This window comes from Parasteatoda tepidariorum, chromosome 10, assembly GCF_982258835.1.
Source record: "Parasteatoda tepidariorum strain Cologne lab strain chromosome 10, Ptep-v5.0, whole genome shotgun sequence".
NCBI classification, from domain to species: domain Eukaryota; kingdom Metazoa; phylum Arthropoda; class Arachnida; order Araneae; family Theridiidae; genus Parasteatoda; species Parasteatoda tepidariorum.
In genome coordinates, this window is record NC_141764.1 from 27,072,325 (window position 1) to 27,096,713 (window position 24,389).

At 27.8% G+C, this 24,389-nt stretch overlaps 1 protein-coding gene across 1 annotated transcript; it reads left to right on the plus strand.

Annotated features, from left to right (window-relative positions):
• Positions 1-1,738: 1,738 nt before the first annotated feature.
• Positions 1,739-23,848, plus strand: LOC107456982 (sprouty-related, EVH1 domain-containing protein 2). The gene is made up of 5 exons (XM_043052599.3): positions 1,739-2,039; positions 4,142-4,319; positions 7,542-7,710; positions 12,365-12,426; positions 14,424-23,848. Exons 1-5 carry the CDS (start codon positions 2,017-2,019, stop codon positions 15,354-15,356), a joined length of 1,365 nt encoding a protein of 454 aa, XP_042908533.1. The 5' UTR covers positions 1,739-2,016; the 3' UTR covers positions 15,357-23,848.
• Positions 23,849-24,389: the final 541 nt, after the last annotated feature.

Sequence of the window (24,389 nt, forward strand, 5' to 3'; positions counted from 1 at the left end):
AATGATTACTAGACATGTAAGATACATTAAGCATTTCGAGGCTGTTGTTTTTTATGTTTTTGAAGGAAAAAAAATAGAATAACGAAATATTTCTTTAATTTTGACAAAATTCGTTTCCTCGAAAAAGTGACGATAGTTATTTCGCCACTTTGATGAAATTTTTGCTCGGAGTATATATATCAGGATACGATTTCGTCAAAAACGAAGAAAGTTACGCGATATTTGAGTACCAATTTCTTTTTTACAGAGTGTGGTGTCTTTTGTCTATTTAAGCCCATTTTCCTTAACTTAAGAAAACAAACATCCAAAAATGACTGTTAAAAATATATACAACAATCATCTTCATTCATTGAACGAAGTATTATTATTCGATGCATGAATAAAAATAAGAGTAAGAGCAGTCTAGATGAGTGATCAAAAAACTAAGTCAGATTTTACTTTTACTTCATAGTTTGATACTTAACAATCATTTGTGTTGTCGTATGGTGCGCAAAGGAGAGTACAGGCCCCCAGGTATTTAGAAAAAGAGAAAGTACAATTGACGACTAAACACATTTTAATTTATTAAAGTTTTTAGAATAAAATTATATTTTTTGTCCAGTAAAACTCCAGCAAAATAATGTTCGTAAAGTTTTTCTCCTTAGCAATTTTTGGCTTTATTTGATATTATTCATATTTCCCTCCCCCCCCCTTTTTTTATGAATTTTGATGGATGTTTTTCATTATACCAGCATTTTGCTTGTAAATTAGTTTTTTCTTCATAAATTATTGAAAATTTTGCATCGAATCTTACTATTTTAAACATACTCCAATAACAAGTCTTAACGTAAACAAGATTTAAAAATTTATTTCTTTTTATTTTAAAAAGACCAACAAAAAAATTAGATATTAAAATACAATTTAGATGTTCTTAAATGTTGTAACTAAAGATTAATTAAATTCTCATTTATCTTTATGATGTATAATTATTTACACTTTATTTTATTCAGAAATTACACGTTTATTATAATTATTACCTTATTTTCTTCTTAAATTTATAAATAAATTTGCAATCAATAATTAATCTTTGTTTTTTTAAAAAGCCAACGAACATTTTCTTGAATAATGTAAAGTGCATTATTTTTAAGTTTAGGTCATTTTCGATGGTTTTTAATCTTTTTTTTTTCTTTTTCTTTTTTTTTTAAGTAATAATAATTTTCAGATCCCCAACATCTTAGCTCTGTTTATGAAAAATAAAATTTTATGATTGAGATCCAATTTATCATAACAATTTCAATATTCTTTTATTTAAAATAAAATTTTTAAAAAAAAACCCTGCAGGTTCAAAAATCTTTGAAGGAAAATTTTTTTTAACTTTTCTGAATTATGACAAGATTAAACCTCCGTTCTTAAAAATATTATGTATATATATATATATATATATATATATATATATATATATATATATATATATATATATATATATATATATATATATATATATATATATATATATATATATATATATATATATATATATATATATATATATAAACGTAAGAATAGAGCAATTTAATGATCTCAAATTTCTTAGTTAATATTTCGGGAAAAATAAATACTTCAATTGCATATTTCTTAAGAGACTATAAAAGGCAACAATATTTGAATTGATATGACATGGCTTCCTATGCTACCTTCTGTGATTTGCAATTTTTTAGTCGACTCGAGGGCTTGACATTTCCGATTGAGCAGCTGCAGTAGGGACTACTTTTCCAAGGTGTAAGCATATCCTTCCGCCGAGGAGCTCTGTTCAGAGGTCAACTTCCTGTGCATGGTTTCGCTTCCTGCTGACGCGGTATTTATTTGTTATGTTTTGTGGTTTGTTTTTCTACCGTCATGAGCGAACCAAGTGACGATAATGATGAAGCCGTTTGGCTAAATTTCATGTCATTAGACTTCAAAATATAAGTTTTTGTTCGAATTGTGTTGATGTGGCTGGAAATCCAATCTTGAAAATGGATTTTGCCTGGCGTAAACATGGGCGAAGGTAGCCCTGAAGAGTAAGTACAGTTTTCGTAGCGATTTATTTACTAACAATCTAGGTGTACGTCCATTGATATAATAGGCCTAGCTTTCAGAGCATTTTTTATTTAAAAAATACATATAGGTGTATTTTTGTAAGTATGTGAGTTTTAGCTTTCTTTTTTTAATATTCCAATCTTAGATGTGCCCTTCCCAAGGAATGGCAGATTTTAGTTAAGTTCGACTGTGAAGGTACGATTTACTACTCTATCTGACAGTTAGCGAGTAAAAATAGAAATAATTTTATGAATGAAGTGTTGTATGGCGGATACGCACAGGATGTGATAATTTTTCATTGATGTAATTATTTATTCTCAGAATATGTTTATTCATGACATTGTTGTATTATTATTGAAAGAATATTTAATAGTTTTGTTTTAAATCTGCTTTGTGTGGGTGAAACGAAAAGATGTAGATAATTTTTTTTTTGTTTAAATTTATAATTCCTATTTTATTCATGTTTTTAAAAATATTATGTTCCGTATAAATAAAATAATGATTTCGTTCTCATTTTGTTATGCTTTGTTTATTTACTATCATATCATATTTCAAGAAAAAAAACTTTTAATGTTTTAATATCTATTTAGGTAATCAAGGCATAAAGTTAGATAGGAATTTTTTTTGATGGATCTAAAAGTACCGTAAATTGTTTGATTAATAAATGGCATAATTATTTATAATAAATTATTTTTAAAAGTTCATAAGAAGATTTTTATGCAGTATTTACAAACTATTGATATTTTAGGTATCAAATATTAACTTCTGATTTCCTAAAGGCGAGTATCTTTGTGTTAAATGTTTTTTAATGCTAATTCAGAATAAATTAATATCAATAATCTAAAAATTGACTATATATTGATCTACATATATATTGCTATAATTAAAATTATTATGTTTACTTTTTGATATACACTATTAATGTTTTTGATGCTAGTTTAACATTAAGTGAAAAGTAAACTATAATAGTTGACTGCATCATGTTCTACTTTTCATTGCAATTAATATTATGATTTCTGTGGAATAAATTGATCCATATCAAGTTTTTATGCTAATTTAAACTAAAATCTAGTAATGCAGACATTTTTAAACCATGAACTATATAATTGCATAAAGATATACTGATTTTTGGAAAAAAGAGTTGATCTGCATTACTAATGTGTTATTTGTTTATATACAGCCTTAACTAATGTCAAGTAACAGTATCCAGTATCATGATTTACTTATTCATTCCATTGATAACAATATACTGATTTCTGAAAAATGAATTGATATGACTAATTTAATCTAAATGCAAATTGAGTAATTTAAAAATTGAATCTACAAATGCTACCAATTTATTGCAATACTTGTTATAAAAAAAATAATAATTTAATATTTAAATTAAAATAAAGCAAATTAGGTTTTAGATACTTTAGGCACTTTTCCATTTTGATATGGAAAAGCGCCTATGATTGGTAAATTTGCTTCGTAATAGTAAAGGATAAATTGATGGTAGGGTAAAATTGTTCTTCAAAAAATGAAATAGTTTAAGGTACATATAATTATGCATCCTCATACTACTTAACAATTAGTTACCTAATTAATCAATGTCGAAAAAGAAAAATATAAGTAATGGGAACAAATTAATCAAAAAGTGTGTAAGTTTATCTCGAATTCTCCTACTTTTCTAATAGTGTTCTGTTATTTCAAATGAGCAAAAAAAGAAAATTTCTTATTTTCTCCTGGATTTTGTATGGATTGATTTGTGTAAACTCCTGGTATTGTTTAATCACATGTGCCAAAAATGCCTTTGTATATTATTTGGAATGCTGAAAAATAATCAAGTTTAACCTTCAAAGCAGTTTGAAGGAATTTTTTTTTTTCTTTGTCAAATCTGTAAGTGTAACTGGTCCTGGCAAAAACCTGTTTTTGCCAGGACGGTTTTTACCATGGTTTTTTCCACCTGCTGCAAAATCTTGCCAACCCTGATAATGATTATAGTCATAATTGGTGTGTCGTATGATAATCTAGGTTATCCTCTTGATGATTGATTATTTTCTATTTATTCAATCACAAGGTAATGTGCTTCATTTTATTTCAGTGGGAACTTTCTGGTTCGTGTCCGGGCTCAGGTCATGACCAGAGATGACTCCACAGGAGGCTGGGTACCCATGGGCGGAGGTGGGCTGAGTAATGTATCAGTAAGGAAACGTCTCATCTCAGAGGAAGATCAGAAACCGGAATATATCATCTGTGGAAAAAGAATATCAGATCAAACGGTGAGATAATAAGATTTTTTTCCCCTAAAAAGTTTTTTGTTGACAGTTTCCTAATATAATTGTGATAAAAATGATATTTTTTTTTAAATATCACTTAATCTATTCTTCCACAAAGTTCTTCATTTGTATTATTATTTTTAATCTATTGTATGAGTCATAAAAATAACTTTTTCTACCTTTTACTTTTTTTTAAACATTAGTATTGTTTTTTATGAATTTTGTTTTGATGTCTTAATATTTGTTTCTTGTTATCCAGTTTTAGGTAATTATATCTATTATATACTTTATACACCTTCTTCTTCTTCCTTATCCCCAAAATTAGCAGGGTTAAACAATGTCCATGAAATTCATGACCCGGAGGAAGTCAGCCACCTAAAGTGGGTTATATAGAATGTCCCTTTTGTCCAGTCCAGGATATGTTGGGGAGAAGCCTGGTAAGAGCCGTCTGGTCCTTGCGGTTGCACCGAATGTTGAGTGCACCTCCTGGACGGGTGCTCTGGTACCAGTGATGTTTGGGGGGTACGAGCCAGGAAACATTGTCTTCTTTTTCGATGCCAGTTCCATGAAGGTGAGTGAATTTGGACTCATCAAAGTTTCTTTTGTCCCCTCCTTAGCCAGAGTGTCGGCGATATCATTGCCCAGAACTCCAACGTGAGAAGGGATCCATTGGAGGTGGACTTCACGCAATCGTGAGAGGATTTTAAGTTTGTGCGGTATTGAGGCTCCTGTTTTGTCTCTCGCCTTCCTCCAATGCGATAAGTACTGTATGGAACTGAGACTGTCCGATAGTATCCAGATATTATTGTGATCCTGTAGTGTTAGAAGAGAATCCAGAGCAGTATCAATAGCAATGAGTTCACTTCTAAAACCTGAGCAGTGATCAGGATTCATTTTGGTGATGTTGAGGGAGTAATTAATTGATTTATACACTTAAATCCGCTTAATGATCAGATTTTTTATTAGGAAGCTTTGTTGTATAGTTGTCTTAATTTAAAACTAGATTCTTTCATTTCTATTTAAAGTTAATGAATGCCTTTAAGTGTCTGAGTCAAGAATTTGATGCTAAGATCCTATTTTTAAAATTTTGTGAAAAACAATATTTAATTTTGGGAAAATCAATTTTATTAAAAATTAAGATCATATTTCTGTGAAAAACTTAATTTTACAAAAAAAAAAAATTATGATTGTATTAAAATTATGATGTAAATTATGATTCCCTGAGTGTTTTTTGAAGGGTGGCCCACCCCACCTGTGCTTTGATCCCTATTAATGCATCCCCTTTGTCCTTTTGATAAAAATAAACCTTCATCGCTTAAAAACACTGTCTTTATATTCATATTCCATTTAAAAATTAATAAATAGATAATTCGCTGTTTAAATAATGCACAATGGTAAAATTATCTGTGTTTATTGATTTAAATCTGAGTACTATTACTTAGTTAGGATTGTTCTCAACTGTTTAAATTTTTGAGTTCCTTTTTTTTTTTTCAAGGTAGTGGGTATATTAATACAGTCAAACCCCGCTATAGTGAACATGGTTTATAGTGAACTCCCGGATATAGTGAACCAAATGTTCAGTCCCTTGCCTTGCTATACACGCATAATGTCATTTTTTGTGGATATAGTGAACCAAAAAAGTGAGGAAGTTGGATATAATGAACTTTTTTCTGTCTTCGACTGATTCTTTTCTTCATATTTCTGATATTTTCAGGGAATATAAACTACTGAAGTTTGTAACATATGGAAAAGAAGGCAATTAATAATTTCTGCTCATGAAAAAAATTTAGATGGCAGAATAAGTTGAGAAAAGCAGATCACAAGGATGTTGAAGAAGCATTACTGAAGTGGTTCACCATTCGAAGAAGCCACAATTTTCCTGTATCTGAAAAAATGTGGATGAATTTGCTAAATGTTTTTATGAGACTACTTTCATGTGCTCGAATGGCTGGTTAGACAGCTTTAAAAAACGGAATAACAGAAATTCAGAAAAAATTATCTGATAGTTGGGAAGTGTTTCCATAACTGATGTTGAGGATTGCTCATCAGCTAAAGATTACAAATTTTTTTTGTATGCAAGACGAAGAGTAATGAAAAATAACACATTTTTTGCTACTATAGTCATCATTTATTTGAATAATGTGCAATAAAAGGAAGGAGTTTGGGAACCATTAGGTAAATTATCTGCGCAACGGATATAGTGAACCGAAATTTCGGTCCCTTGAAGGTTCACTATAGCGGGGTTTGACTGTATATCTTTTAAGTGATTTTTAAATAAATACTTTCTTTTTAAAGAATGTACCTTTAATTCAGTTTTTCATAATTTTCAGTTGTTTATCAATTCATATTTTTTAGTTTTTTTTATTCATTTTTTAAGAAAAAAAATTATGCTTGGAGAATTTTCTTTTATCATGCCTTTCATTATTTTTATTGACTGCAGATTGTTTTTTTGTTTTGATAATTTGTGAGAATTATTTTTTTTAATTTACACATAAAATAGTAAAAGATGGTATTTTCAAAATTGTTGAGGATCAAATTCAAATATCATGTAATGTAACACAATTTGATAAATTTTTACGGTGTGAAATTCTATATTAATCTTTTTGACTCAAGCTCTTTCAAACTTTAAAGTGCCCTTGAATTAAAATTTTGTTATTGCACTAATATAATAATTTGAGTTTTTTATATTTGACCTTTAATTGCTTTAAAAAAAGTTTTTGCCTTTTATTTAAATGATGCATATTTTTATAATATATGAGACATAATAGCAAATTTGTAATTTTTGAGTTTCTATGTTATTGTTTTTTTGAATGAACCAGGACCATGCTTTTCAGTAATTTCTGAGTCCTTGGGATCCAAGTTAAGTATGTCTCAGTGAAGACCCTAGTTTCAAGTATATGAAAATTTCCTTTTCATCTAAATACATTACAAACTAAGCGGGATTTTATAATTAAAAGGTCTAATTAATACGGAGTTATGTTAGTGTATTAGTATGTTATGTATGTTAGTGTAAGGAAAATTATATTTTTGATATGTATGTCTCTCCCTGCCTTTTCTTAAAACTTTTTCTCAGACAGCTGTAACTTAGAGTGTTTGTAGCTTTCAACGTAAGCTTGCCAAACTATTCTTTTTTATTTATTTATTAATCTTTTCTCCCTTTGTATAAAGGAACATGGTAATTATCCATCAAGAATAAACTGAAGTAAAAATGGAATTCTTTTACAGGTTGTTCTTAGTTGTAGCATTAGGAGAGACTTCATTTATAATAAAGTGATGCCCACTTTTCATCATTGGAGGACAGGAGAGAAGAAATTTGGTCTTACCTTCCAGACAGCTGCAGATGCCAGGGCCTTTGATAAGGGAGTCAGGACTGCAGTTGAAGATCTCTTGGAAGGTATAATACTGTATATTTTATCATTAAACACTTGTCTTACATTTACTGACTACAGAAAGACTCCAATATGTTAGCAGACAATGTGTCCCCTGATGAAGTGCTTTTTTTTTTTTCCTAATGTACAAAATCTTTGAAATTTTATTTTGCTTATTTTTGGTTTCTAACTTTTTGTTTAAATAAGATAAATTTGGTTTTAGCTGCTCTTAACGCTTTTCCATTTTGACTTATTATTTTAAAGTTTTTGTCCTAAATTTTTAATCTTGAAATTTGTTTAAATCAATTTCATACTTTCAGGGATCTGTTTAGAAGAAATTTGGGTCCGTTAACGCAGTGTTCCCCAACCTTTTTATCACCGCGGACCCGTCAGCGTTTGATAATTTTACCGCGGCCCGCTGGTGGTGTGTGGGGGGGACGTTGATTTTTTATAATTTAGATTATTTCGATTTATTAATTTTAATTTAATTGTATTTAAACATGCCTTCAAAATAAAATGCAGTTACACCGAAAAATAAATATAAAGTGATTTAACATTTTAACTTACTAGAGCTTTAAATCAATGAGAACCCTGAGCTTTTTTCTTTGCAATGAGACTTCCATACGGGGGTAATCGGATACAATGACTCCCGAAGTGTGTTGCTTATGTCCAGTTTATTCCGTTGCTTTGTTTTGGTTGCTGTTACTGCTGAAAACCCAACTCGCACAGATAGGTAGTCGGAAATGGCACTAGGGATTTAGGTGCTGTGGTGGCAATCTCGGGGTATTCTGCCATGTCTTTAATCCAGAACACCGACAGAGTTGTTGTCTCGAACGTAGTTTTAAGGCTGCCGTCATCATTTGCAATCTCCAGCAGTTGATCTTCTTGCACACACATACTGGTTGACAAATGGGTCGCACATCCATTTCTTACCAGATATTTTTAATTTGAGGTATAAACCTAGGAATTTAAATTCAGTTTCAATGAAATGGACGGCCCGGTACCATTTATACCACTGACCGGGGGTTGGGGAACACTGCGTTAACGGACCCTTCACAAAATATGTTTTCATAAAAATGGACCCTTCACAAAATATTTTAACTTAAAAACGGACCCTTCACAAAATGGTTTTTCTTTTAATCGGACCCTTCTCAAAGTTGTTTATCTTCATTATTGTTTTGTTAATCGAATAATCCCTGGGCAGAAAACAAGAAAGAAGGATGTAAATGAATTAAGTTTTGTCTTCGGCAAACGATTCTTCCATTATTTGTCCAAAATGAATATTCTGCGTTCAGCAGTATAGGCTAAATACCAAATATTTGTATGTTGCATCTCGAATTTAGAAGCAGCAATTGCTGTTTATTTTTGAAAATTTAATTTTTTTTATTATAATTTTACAGTGCCGAGCATAATCTTGTATCTATTTACAATTTAAAAACTCCTTGAAAAAGTTTTTTGCAATAACCGGACCCTATTTGCACAAATTCATAAAAGCGGACCATGGTTGAAAGAATGTGAGTAATTTTTTCACAATTTCACGAAAACCGGACCTTTCACAAAATGTCTGGACAGACCCCCGACTTTGATTGGATTTACAACAGTAACCTTACATACCATATTTTTTATGGATTACTATTTCATATGCTATTTTGAGATAGAAAAACAATGTTGATTATTATAACTTGATAAATATTGATTTATTGCTTTATACAAGCTGTGTTTTTGCACATTGTTTGGTGTCTCAGAAATGGCTTTAGATTCCATGTTTTTCTAGGTAGCTATTTAACATTGAAAAGAGTTTTGAATTGAATACTACTAAAAGATAGTTACACTTTTTTATTATTATGACTTTTGTTAAATGTTAACTTAATGTTTTTGATAAGTTATATTTAATGTTCTGGTGCATTGTTACATTGTGTCTCAAAAAGTACCTTAAAAGTAAAATATGATACTCTCTTTTCTATGTATTTAGTAATGACATTTTTGTACTGATTGTTGACTTATCCAAATAAGTTTAATACAATTATGAAACATTGTTATAATTTTTGTTTGCATACTTATTTAGTATGCATATCAAGAAAGATTTAAGTGAAACTTAAATATGTCTTTCAGACAGTAGTGATAATATTATAATAGAAAAATTTATTTATTTTATTGTTTGAAAGAATTACCAAAGTTTTCAATTTTCACTTATTATTACTCGGTGATTCTGCTATACTTTGTATAAAACAGGTTCTTAGGACCCAGGATATTCAAATTTCTGTGTTTTATTTATTTATTTTTTCACTAAAAGTAAGTCACTACTGAAAATAGATACTGACAACAGTCTGTTCTAAAATAATAAGTGTTTTAAAATTGTCCTTACATATTCTGTTTCTTGCATTAGTATTTTTCTTTTCTGTTTAGATTTTTTCTATTAGTAAAATTTATTATTTATGTATTCGTTTATTTTCATAGTTTAATTTTGTTTACTTAAATCTGTTAGTATCCCTTTTTTTTTTTAAGCTGGACGATAAGATGATCCCTACAATTAATTTTAGAGTAAAAGATGTACCATTGAGAAGAACTCCTGTTACTATTTGTCATAGTTCCTATTCAGAGCTCTCTATAATTAACAAATTATTCTGTTCTTTTTATCTTTTTCTGCATATTTTATTTAATTCTGCAGTTTTATCCTTAAAATAAGGTGTAGGTTTTCTAAAATTATAATACAAATCAGATAACAAAATATTAACCGGATATTGAACATTAATTTTCATATTTCTGTATATTTTATTTTTACTATTATTAAATTAATTTTACTTTAAAAAATTAAAAATTTCAAAAAACTGTAAATAATTATGTGTACAAACAACCTACAAAATATGTAAGAACCAAAAATAATATTAAATAAGAATTAAAACTATGAAAATGAGTTATTTATTATATATTAATTTTTACTATGTATGAAGGTAAATGTAAAAATTAGATGATTATTTCATTGGAGTTGATTGTGCTTTTGCATTTCTTATATTAAAATGTAGTAGAAGACTAGTTACATAAATTATTTATTCAAGTTTTACAACAGTGAAAACATTTTCAGAAACACTTTAAACAGAACCAATTTTTCGTGCATTATTGCATGCATACTAAAATATTTGCTTGTGAATGCCATTTCTCTTACTGAATGTGAAAAAGTATGGAGTTAAAAAAAATTCTCTTAAATGGTTGCTTATTTATACCCTTCATTTGATTCTATTTAACATATAATTTATTATAAGAATAACTACAAGAATAGTAGTAATTATAATAAATTCTTGTTGCTATTCTACTACAATAAATTCCTGTTGAAAAACTGTGACAATCAAGACATTTTCAGAGACACTTTAAACGGAACCAATTTTTCTTGCTTATTGTTTACAGGTTCAAATATTTACAAGTGAATGCCATTTCTTTGACTTTAGAAATGTGAAAAATTAAGGAGAAAAAAAATTTGTTAGTAGATGGTTGGTTATTTATTTCCTTCATATGGCTCTGTTTAACATAACATTTATTATAAAAATAACTGCAAGAATAGCGGTAATTGCAGTAAATTCTTATTGCTATTCTTCCTGAAATATTACTTGCTACTCTTTTATGCAAATAGAAAACTATTGGGAGATTTAGATTTTAAGTCAATTTTTGTAGTTATCGATACAAAAGTTTTGCTCTTATAGTTTTTCATTCAGATATCAATTCATTTGAAGTGTTTTCCTTATTGTTTCAAACATCTTCATTCTCTTGAATTGAGTTTGAGTATTTATTTTTTTATTTTTATGCATTCATTAGAAGCATCTTTATGTTCTCATTAAACATATTTGTATTCTTTTATATTTTGTACTCCAATATTATTAAATAAAGAATAATTTTTTAATGTGTTTAATGCTTTTAAACAAAGCATTAAATGGGATATTTCTTGTAAAGAAAAAGATAACTGAAGGGTTCCATCAAAACTGTATTAAAAAGTTAATTACAAACAACCACACTTTTATAAATACCTTAGCTAAGTGTTTTGGTATACAAAACACATATTTTCGACCAGCTGTTTCTAAGAGCCACATATCTCCTTACTGTAATGCTTATGAATATTTTTTAATTGGGTTAAAATTTTTGTAGTTATGTTAAATGCTTAGAAAATTTTATTTTAATATTTTAAGAGCTCATTTGATTATATGTTAGACCTTCATAATGTACCCTAACTAAGTAAATTTTTTTAATTTTTTCAGCACCCGAATCAGGACTAGATTTTTCAAAATTCGTACAATGATCGATAATTGATAATTTTGCTTTCAATTTAATGATTGAAACTGTTCAAAGTTCAAGTTAATCAAGTTTTGTTGCGTAGTTTCCTATGATAAATAAAGGATTATGAAAAAAATGTTATAACTTAAGAATAAGTAATTTTCAAAATTGTCTTTTTTCTTTTCTTTTTTTTTATCTCAATTGTTGTTATTAATTATCAATCATTATTTGTTTGAATGCTTTTGATACATAATATCTATCTTATTCTTGCATTAAATACTGATTTTTAAATTGAATATAAACCATATTTTTAAAAATTCTATCCTGGCAAAATCGGGTACATCATATCAAATGATGAAAAATATTCATTAAATACTAATACTTTATTATACCATTTTTAATTACTTTTTTTTTCTTCAGGTGTAGGTTACGGTCACAATTCTCATGGTGGAGATGATCTTGGAGATGATGAAGTTTTCATGGTTTGTATATAATTTTTTCATTTAATATATATATATTGAATTATAGAAAAATAAAGTTAATATATGTGACCATACGCTTTTTTAGAAAAATTTAGGATTTGTTAGTTCTTTTAGTGCCATCTGCTGCTAAAAAAAACTCTGACAAAACTGTTTTAAGCTCATTGTTGTAAAAATTATTCAATTGTTAAATTAAATTGTCTCTGTTGAATTTAAAAAAACAAAAAGTTTTAATTGTTGAAAAGTTCCATAATAGTAAATAATACATTCATAGTTTCTTTTTTTTTTTTTCTTTATACATGTATGATATATTTTGATAACAATTGCTATTTCTTTAGCAATTATCTATATTAGGTTATAAGTACTTATATGTTTGCTTGTTTTTTGACTTTCTATTTAATATTTACTGCAAGATATAAATTATTTCATGACAAATTACTATTTTATAGTTATTGTTCAGTATTAATTGCCCTAATATAATGTGACCAAAAAATAAAATATGTTGTTTATAAGATTTTTTTAAATAAAGTTTTTTATAGTCCTTATGAAAAATTAGGTATGGTAGTTCATCCATTAACCGTGTTAAAAAAATATGTTATTGGCAGAAACATAGTTGCTAATATCTTTATTGGTATAGTTACAAACTGAAAGAATAATTTTTTTTATTATATAAGATTCTTCTATAAGATAACTTTTTTAAATAAAATCCAGGAGGAGTTAAAAGAAAATTATTGTTGGGAAAAAATAATGTACGCAACCTAAAATTTATGATGATTTATATAGAAAATTGGTCTGCTCATAGTTTCTGAGTGAATGATATAAATCCTGTAAAAAGAAAAAAGACTCGTTTTGAAATAGAATGGATGAATAAAATTCAAAAAGATTTTGGATCTATAGGAGCATTGTCACCCATAAAATTGCATGGAAATCTCTCCAAAAGAAAGTTTTAATCCACTCTTGGCTATCATGCTGTTGATGATGATGGCTAGCTAACATTCTATCATTTTTTTAATCTGTATCTACTTCTCTGTTTGCTCAGATTTACGTCTTTCATATGAAGAGTCCTGTGTAATTTTATTTTTCTTTAAAAAATCTATTCTCGCTGAAAGGAAAAAAGTTATGAATTATTTGTGAGCAGTAATAAAAATATGTATGTATAATCCCGATAGATCTAAATTTTAATTTTTAAAGGCAAACAAGTGTAGAAAAACTGTGGGACTCTTCTTCAAAATCTCTAAACTTGTTTTGAATAAAAAACTGAATTGAGAAAAAAAAGCAGTAAGGATTTTTTTTTTCTGTATCATTGTATAAATTCAACTTAAGTTTAAACATTAACTTTTTATGTATAATTTTTAATGACCTTATATTTGCACATTTCGCTTTATTATCTTATATCTTTGCTTTACTAATAATATCTGTCTAAACTAAATATTTACAATAATCTCTGCCTCAATAAGTTGAGGTCACAGATAAATTTGAATTCATGAAGATAGTGCTGCAGATTCAGTCTGTTAGTTCTATTAATGGGAGCAAGTTTCTGGATAACTTTGGGAGAGCCTTCTGGCATCTTGTCTTCCGAAAAATCTCCCTAGAGCTATCGGTGTTTCATCTTTCCGATTGTTGACTGTTCCGATTACTTACAGGCGCACTTGCACCGTGTTGGTCTTACTGGCTCTCCTAACTGTACTCTATGTACAAATAGGACCCATATGAATGGCGAGCATCTATGGAACTGCTCTGCCCTCTAGTAGGCCCGTAATTCGTCTAGTTTCAAGACGCTCTCCTCCCCTGGAGATATTTCTTTGTTATATTGGACTGCAAGACTTCTCATGCTCGAGAAAGCAAATGATGGATGTAATTTTAAAAAAAAAAAAAAAAGTTCTGTTAATGAGTATGTAATATCTTTCCACTGTTGAAGGTACTGTACGGAATCTTTTAAAAAAGAAAAAATATTTTTTTCTAATTTTATTTTTAATCTTAAATTTGAATTTTGCTTTCAGACTCTAGATCTACCTGTGGAATCTCGCTCTTCATCGGGCTCTAGTAGTGGAAGTGCTAATGGCGTGAACACATTTCGGCCGACTTCTGCAACGTCCAGCATCCCGGGTGATACATTTTCAGTCAACTCATCACCTTATTCTCATCCCCATTCTACTCAACAGCAGCAGCAACAACAGCATCTTTATCGATTACAGTTCATGAAGCCCTCGCGCACAATGCCGGGCGTCAGCAGTAATGGTGGCAGCACTAGTGGCTTGACTTCATCTATAAGTATTGCAGCTGGAGAGTTACAGAAAGTTCAAGGTGAAGAAATTTGGGTTAAAGAAAAAGCAGGCAAAGAGCCTCCTCCTAATAATCAGGAGAAAATTGAACTCTTACCATACTCTTACGTTAGCTTCGCTAAAGAGAGGCCCGAGCAACGTGCTGAACACGATTACTGTTACCCTGCGATAGAGACATTAAAGAGCGGGAGACAGGATTACCCTGAGAACTTAAAAAAGCAAGTGGCAACTGTTAGCTCTGAACCGCCACTACTTCCAAGCAAAAAGAAAGGAAAAGACTCGAGGTCGCAACCTTCGCCGAGTCAGTCGAGGTGTCGCTTGTGCCTCGACACTTACGGCGAAGAAGACAACCGGCCTGGCAGCTGTCGATATGGTCGCGATAGAACGTTATCGTGCATTAACCATGCGACTTGCCTCTCCTGTGCCCAGTGCATGCTCTATCATTGCATGTCAGATGCAGAAGGGGACTTCCATCACCATCCTTGTTCATGTGATTCTTCCGATGATCACTGCCGCAGGCGTTGGACTGGTCTTGCCTTGCTTTCTATATTTGTTCCCTGCCTCTGGTGCTACCTGCCTCTTCGTGCCTGTCACCGCTGTGGAGTCAGTTGTGGTTACTGTGGAGGTCAACATGAACCTGAATATGAATAGTTCTTTCTTTATTTTTATTATTTTTTTGGATACATATCCCTAATGGGTGTGTCCTGACTGAATCCTATTTGGGGTCATACACTGCCTGCATTCTTCTCTCGTGAGATTTGTTGTATCTCTCTATCTCTCTCTCTTTGTCAAAATACGCATTTTTGATCTCTCGGTTGGCCAATGATGGTCCCCGACCCCATACTGAGCACCCACCAATGTAAAATAATTTTTGTTATAAAATATGTACAGATATTATACCCTTCCCGGATTTTTTATGTCTTATTTTACATTGTTTGTTCGTTTGTTTTTTAAAAGGAGAGGAATATTTTCTTCTCTGTACAGGATGGCAAGAAATAACTTCAGAAAAGAAACTTCAGAAATAATTTTTTTTTAATCTCCAACATAAAGTTGGTTCTCTTCCAAATTTTAAGGTTCATATTTTTTAATAACTTTTATAAATCTCAGGGTAAAATTAACAAAGAGATTTGAAAAACAGAATCTCAAAATAACAAACTGTAATTTTAAACTTTAAGAAGAAAAAAAAATTATAAATTTTGCTTTCATTCTTTATTTATGACCTTTTCTAAATCTTTGCAAATTTAAATTTGCAGAATGGTTTTAATTTACAGCAGCATAAAATCTATTGTTGCTTATTTATTGTTTTGATTTAAACATTTTCAAATTAGTTAATTTCATCTTTGCATTCATATGAATCATAGTGCTATTTTTCATCCTCAATTTAATTATATTTCATACTAAATATCTATTCGCAAGCATTTGTAAATATCCTAATAATTTTCATCTCAACTTATATCATGGATATAAATTTCTTTACATAACTGTTTAATATTTCCAACTTAACTTTAAAATCCTTGTCCTGGCCAATGCTGTAACTCACTTATTATTCTCCATGGCATTCAATCAATAACTAGTGTAGAATTGGAAAAATTCTATAAAATTTTGTTCAAAATTATAATTTAAACATTTGTTATAGCAATTGATTTTCTTATTAATTAGTGAATTTTTTTTTAAATATCCTTATGAAAAATTATTCCCAACAGTTATTACCCAGTATTACAAGAAAACAATTTATATTCAACTTTACTATTGTTCATTTCCAATTTAATAATATTATGGTTTATGGTAATTATTTATTTATGAGTTTTTAAATATCCTAGTGAATTAACCACCCAGTGATAATCACAATTTGTAAATAATAAATACAAAGTATGTTAATTATTTATAGAACAGATTTGTTGCAGATCTGCACTTGAGTTTCAGTGATTTTTTTCTCACCAAACACTTTTGGCTCAGTTTTATTGGCGCCACTTTTGTCTCATGGTGAAAAAGAGATTAAATATTACAACCCTATTAAATTTAAGGTTCACTTGTGTTACAGTGATTTTTTAACATAAAACATGCATTTCATAAATAACTGCATGTCTATATCAAATGTAACAGATATATTCAATACCTGTTTTTGCAAGAAGAAAAAATTTCTTGCCAGCATTGATGGTAAAAACTTCTTATATGGAGTAAATTTGCCGGGACATTCACTACACTGATGTTTTCTTAAGGTTAAAGAATTGTTCAGATATTTTATTTTTTTTAAATTTATCTACACTTCATGTACAAATAAAAAATGTTCAAATTAAATTTGAAGTGATGCTCAGTACATCTTAGTGTCAGACTAAATTTACTTGGAGATGTTTTTGGTTTTAAATAGCGCAAGAAGTTAACTGTGGGTCCAGAAATAAATTTGTTGTGTGAGAAAAAAACTAATATTGCTGTGGTGTAAATTTTTTATTGTTGTGCATTTTCTAAAAGGAAGATTAAAGATTGGTACATTTCCAAGGTATTTTGAAGAAGAAAAATGGGATACACATATTATAAGACAGTAATTAACTTCAATACATAGGTTATATTTTTTTTAATTAATTTAGTTTGGCTCTTTTGGTGCCACTGCTCAGTATATATTTGCCCAGTATATCCTACTCCGATGTTTTTAAAATACCATTGCCCGACATACCGTACATAGTTACTTAAATTTTACTGCAATTTAATAGAACTACAAATTTTAATTGGGTTGCAGGGTAAAAAAAATTTTTTATTGCTTATTTATTTATTACCTTTTTTCAAAATCCCAGAACAATGATACATTGCAATTTATACCTAATATACAATGCAAGTATATTATTTAAACCCTGTGTTATTTTTCATTCGCAATTTAATATGTTTCTCATTAATTGCAATCTATTCGTGAGCTTCTTTAAGTATCCCAGTGAATTAACATCTCACTATATATCAAGAATTCAAATTATTGCTATTTTTCATTTTATATCTTTTATATATTTTAATATTAATTGAAGACTTCCATACCATCGATACAAATCATTGCTATTTTTCATTCACAGTCTAATAATTTGTTTCATATCATTTATATGAGCAGCGGTAGTTAAGTGGTTAATAGTACTGATCTGTCATAGTGAAGAATTTGTGCTCAGAAAAAGTTTGAAGCCCACCCAGCTTCTTTGGGTGGTGCACAACGTCAGTTAAGGCGGCTTGTGCACAATTCTAACCAAATTGCCACAATCATGCTGTTAGTCATGAAATTGTAAACCCTTAATCTCTTTGCTACCCCCAGCTCACATAAGGCTGTGACAAGAATGCTTCATTAATTATTTATTCACTTAACTATAATGTGGATAGAAATTACTTTTTTTCATTCCCAATTTAGTAAATTTTGTTGCATAATAATTATTTATACATGATTATTTCTAGACCCTGGTCTAAATTTTCAGCTAATTCCAAACCATCTGTCATTTATGTAATAGTTCTAAATTTAAGTTGATTCAAATTTATTCACAAGACCCTATATCATGGATAAAAAATTTTACATTATTTTTTTTTTCTGATTTAATAAATTTTGTTTCCTGTTTATTTTTTATTTATGATCCTTTCTTAACTCAAGATCAAATTTGCAGCTAAACACAAAAATTGTTGTTTAGAAAATTATGTACGTTTATCGTCAATCTTTCCAAACAATTTAGTTACGTAATTTTTTGCCATCCTGTATTGTAAATGTTCAGCAACAGAAAAGAAAGGGGAGAAAAGTTTTGAATTTCAAATCTGTTATTTTGCTCTTTTAAAAAAATTGTTGCTGTGTATATATTTATATATACATCCTGGTGATTTATTTTTTTCCAGTAAAAGTTTTGAAGAAGGCTTTTCTGGAAAATTTGTCTTGCATTTTAAATTAGTGTTTATATTTTTTAATTGTTGATGAGTGTCTTGACTTTATCTACCTAATTTTGTTGCATATGATGCTTATGTTCTATTTGAATAAATTATTTTACATTACCTCTTAAATGGCTTGAGGGGGGATACCAGATTGAAAATTTCAAAAAAATATGTTTTACTTTTTCTTGTAATGTTAGTATTTTGCAGTCTTTAGAATGCCTTGTTGAATAGAGTTTTTTGAAATAAGTAATCACAAAAGATCAACATGAATCTTCTTAATAAATTATTGAAAGATTCAAAGTTTTTCTTCTTAAAATTTATTGTTTTTGGTCTCAAATTTTTCTTAAAATTGACTTTTTTCAATTATTTTAATTCCTTTTCTACATTATTTGAAGAATTAATTGTCAACCTTGCCCTTACAGATGTTCAAGATTTCATAGAATGTTTTTGGGATTTTTACCAAAACTGAAACACTTTTCAATTATTTTTTTTACATTAAAAATACTAAATTAGGAGTATGGAACAAGTAATTCCTATGACTAAATATCAAACTCTTTTTCAGGAAGGCATTCTACACACTCTAACTCAAAACATGACAAATTATATTTATATATATTTTTTAATTTTCAAGCTGGTGTTCCTCCGTAATAGTCCTTTGTAATCTAGTGTTGATAGAGTGAGTTTTTAGCTTTCTGATTTCATAACTATGAGCATTATTTGTTAGTTGTTCAGCAGACAAACTACCTAAATTAGGAAAGGGGGGTTTTGCTCAAAGATTTAACAACACTTACTCTTCTAGTTCATTGAACTAATATTTATCACTATTAAATTTGTGCCTTATGATGTGGCAATGGCTTAGTTCAGGTAGACTGATTTGCTCGATTTGTGATTCAAGTGCAAGTAATTAGGTTATGCTTTAAAATTCTATACTTATTAATTATTTGCATACAAATATTTGAGATGACATGTATTTAAATTAAGCTTTAATTAATTTTTTTTTAACGAGTTAAGTCGTATTGATTGAAAGCAAACGTTTTTTTCCTCCTTCTACTGATGATATGTTTTGAAATTCAAAAGTTTAACATAACTTAAATCTAAAAATTAAATGAATTTTATGTATTTTTTCTTTAACATAGGAATAGCATTAATTAAAACCAGTTTCTCTTGTGCACCATATAAAATGTCTAAATATTGCGAATGATTTATGACATATTTTTGAAATAAGAGAAAATCAATGATTTTTGAGCATAGTATTCATTAAAAAGATCTTTCTTTGTTTTACCTTCTTATAAGGCATCTCTAAATTTGAAAACTTTAACAAATCCTATAGCTTTAATTAAAATCAAATTATATTTTTCATCATCTTAAGGCATAGTGTTAATTAAAACCATTTCAGAATCATTTCAATAAAAAATTTATTATTTTCTATTTAACTATTTAAGCATAATATTAAGCAAAAACATAATATTAAGGTTTTTTATCCTACTAATAAAATATCTATAAATTCCAAAGTTTCTGTAACTCATAGCTTGAATTGAAATCAAATTTTGTTTGGCAATCTATAAAATGTTCATAAGTTCAAAAACATGACATACAAATTTTTTAATTATTAAGTCTACCTTAACTTTATTTCTAATATGCACTATTTATGTATAATATCTTTTAAATTGCTGAAATGAAAATTACTTCATACATGAATTATCTTTCAATTTTATTGCAAATTTCTGTTTATAAGGTATTGAATTAAATGAATCTTGCTTTATATTAAACGAAAAAAAAAAATGAAATTAAGAGGTCTAAGAAAATGCTTATCAATCATAGTTTTATAAAATCAAGTTTTATTTCAATTTAATATTTAATAATATAGATTTTTAGATGAAAAGTTTTATTTAATAATAGATAACAAGTTTTATTTAATAATATAGATAATAAATAACTGATACTGAATTTCCAACATATCTTGATAGCATTATTTTATTCTATAATAATCTGTCATTGTCTAAAAAATTTGTTACTAATTATAAGTGTAATTATTATTATAGACTGTTAAAAATTGTTTTAATAATGATTATAAATTTTATTGTATAGATAGTATAAGTAATTTTCATTTTTTCAAAACTTTCATTCTAAACAATGCAAAACAATCAGTGCTTTTAAAGAAAATAAATTTATGTTTATCTTTTCTAATATTTTATAATTAATCACATATTATATTTAATACTATTCATAAGTGTTCAAAGTTATAACTATATGGATAATGTTAAAAAGCATTGTATAACTTGTTATTTTGGCAGATTAAAATTTTTATTTTCTTTGTATTGAGATATGAAAAAAAATTTTATTAAACTTATTTATTTTTATCATTATATAAAATTAAAAACTAAAATATAAATGACAATAGGCCATACAGCTTTTTCACTTTTATTATATTTTATTTATATTGAAATAGCTTTACTGAAGCAAAAAACAGAATTTATTTCAAGTTATTTTATATTTGAATTTTCCCGAAAATTAACACATTGTTTTTTATTTGTAAACTATTTTAAGTGCATTTATTATTGATAAATATTTATAGCAGAATTTTGATGTTTATTGATATGATTTTTACATATAGCCTAGTAATTTTGAATTTGTGCTTAAATAAAAATTTTAAAATAAATAAATCCATTATATTATAATTGTTATTCTATAGTTTCACCTGATTTTCAGCTAACATTTTTAATTTAATTCTAGTTATTATCTTCATTTCTACTATTTTTACAATTAAATAGTTTTTACATTTTTTGAAATTAAATATTATTTCATCTCAATAATTGAAGCACTGTTTAATAATTTGTTGAAAAGAAAATGTAAAAACCATTCTTGTAACCTTATAAAATTACTATCTTGTTAAAATTTAAGAATCAAATCTTTTATGAAATCAGATTGAATGAGGCTCGACCAATTGTGATGTGTGTATAGTTGTGCTTTTAACCCTATATGATTTTTAAATGTTTTAACCTTTTAACTGTCCATTCCCTGGACAAAAATACATGAAAATTTGATCTCTATACACCTTTTTTATGTGAGGAGAAAACATCAATGCAAGGAAGGGTCTCTGAAAACTCTAAAGCTAAATTTAAAAGGTTAAAAGTTTTTTTTAAATTTTGTTTAAGTTAAGTAATGGCATGTGTTTTGTTGGAATGCCACTAACTAAATAAATAGTTTATTTTGCCAAATAAACTAGAAATTCCTATTTCTACAAACTTTTATAAGTAAATGTTTTATAAGCATCTAATTATTTTAATTGATAGCTAATTCACTTGGCGTTTCTTTTGGCATATTTAATTTGCTATAGTTATTTATTTTTATATGGCATTCCATATATAAAATTCGAACTATGGTACTCAAAATCTATGATTTCTTAACTAATTCTTAATGTGAAGTTTAAATGGATAAATAAGGCAATTGAAGTAAACCTTTGTTAAGGAAACTAATTAATAGTTTAACCACTCTATCATTGCACAACTTTACTCACTGTACTTTGTGATTCTGAGGGTGAAAAAAAAAGATTTATAAAATGTTAAACAGTTATGTTTCAATGTCGATTTTTTATGAATCCATATTCTGTTATTTATGATGGATACAACATTGTTATATATTAGCACTGTTATATTTGGAAAAATCTTTGTACTTATTTTATACTAACTGTATATTTCTGTACATAAGCTTAGAGAGCATTTTTTTCCCGAAAAAAATGTACCAGATATTCAAAGCTGTAAGACAAAAAAAGAAAGAGGATTCCTATAATGTTTTAAATTGAATATCACAATTACAAAATTCCTTATATTTCGTAACGCGAATGACAAAAAGTTGGTTATTTTTTTTATTATTAACACTTTATAGAAAAGTAATCGAAGTATTTTTGACTTACTCAGTATTTATTTTTTTTACATAAAAACTAGGAAACATAATTATTACTGCCAGTAGTGACCATGAAATACGTAGCAGTCAGTGTTGACAAAAAGGATTTTATTAATTTAAATTTTTTAATTGAATCAGATTTTTTTATGTTATGCAAAGCGCTGATAAAATATATTAATACTTAATATTACTTATATTATAAAGTACTTAAAATTTCTAACTCAATGGTTAATCTCTGTCAAAATAAAATCATAGTTTTTATTCAAGCTTAATACTTTCATGAATTTGTAAGGACAAAAATCTAATTTGTCTGTTGGATATTAAATGAAGATCAGAAACAATTACAGAAGTCAACTATTCCAAATTACTCTTGCAGAGACATCGTTTTTTTATTTTCATTATTTATCTGCACTAACTGCCTTTTAATAAGTTTTTTTAAAGCATTTGTATTTAAATAAAGATAAAACTAATAAAGATAAAACTAAAAATAAAGATAAAACTAAATATATTTAAATACATAGTAAATTATTTTATAAGCAGCTAATAGAAATTTAAAATAACTCTAATCAGCATTTAATTTATTTTTTTTAGTCTATTTTGTAGTATTAAATAATTTATACGCTATACAATCTTATTTCATTTAAAAATTATTGTAATAAAAATTTAATTGACTAATATGATATTTTTTATAAAAAAAAATAGTTTATTTCAATGATGATTGTTTAAAAAGAGACAAGTGATTTTAATCAAGCTAACCCTGGTAGCAATCAGGAAAATAAAAATTTATGTTATTTTTCTATTGTTTCCGGCGTATGTTATATGATGCTCTTTGGCTAATGTAGATTTGTATATAAATCTGACTTTTCAGTATGAAAAATTTTAAAAATTTCCTGGCTTATTCACAGAAATGTACAGTTCTTCAAAGAAAAAAAAAAGTGATGCTGACTCTTTTATTTGTGCTTACCAAAGTATTTTCTTCCTTCTTTGTGCTGAAGAATGATGACCAACTTGAAGTATGAGCTTGAAAGACTGTATTTTGTGGAAATAAGATCTAAACCTACCAGTATTCTCTTGCCAATTCAAATATAGCTTAAGATGTAAAGAATTTTTTTAAGGCAGCTATTGTTGTTTCGAAAATTCAATCAGCTTTTAAATATGGAGCCGGAAATCTCGTTCTCGCTTGTACATAAAAAATAAATATTGTGTGTGTGTGCGTGTTAATGTGTGTGATGCCCACTGTTGAATATTGTCTCATTATGAAGAAAAAAAAAGTTGTATTGTTTTCACTCAAACTTAAGATTTTATGGAGAAAAAAATTTTGACATTGTTCATCAATAAATTATTGATGGTTTTATTAATTGTTTTGAGTGTTTTATTTATTTATTTTTTTTTATCAAATACTGCATTATACACTGAACACAGATTTCTTGATATCCATTGAAACAATTTTAATTAAACTGATACTTAAAATGTTATAATCCTTATTGTATTATTACCAGATATATTATCCTTAAAACAAAATAATTAATTATCTGGTTAATCGATTAAAATTATAGGAGTGGACCAAAAATAAGTAAATTTCAAAAGTTGTAGCAATATAAATGTTTTTAAATTGACCCAAGTAGTTTTAAGGGCTATTGTAACAACTAGGTATGAATAACAATATGAATTGTGAAATAAACATACTGTTAAAAGTTATCTAGTTTCGCATGTGCTGTTGTTGTGTTGATATATATAAACAAACACAACAGAAAATAGTTCCACAGTATCAACCTCTTTTTGGATTACCTAAACAAAGCCCTCTTCATTTTTTTTTCTTCCTATTTTCTGAAGTTATCAACAGATAGATTGCTGTACATAGGGGTAAAATAGCTTCCTATCGATAATCAAAGAAACTGT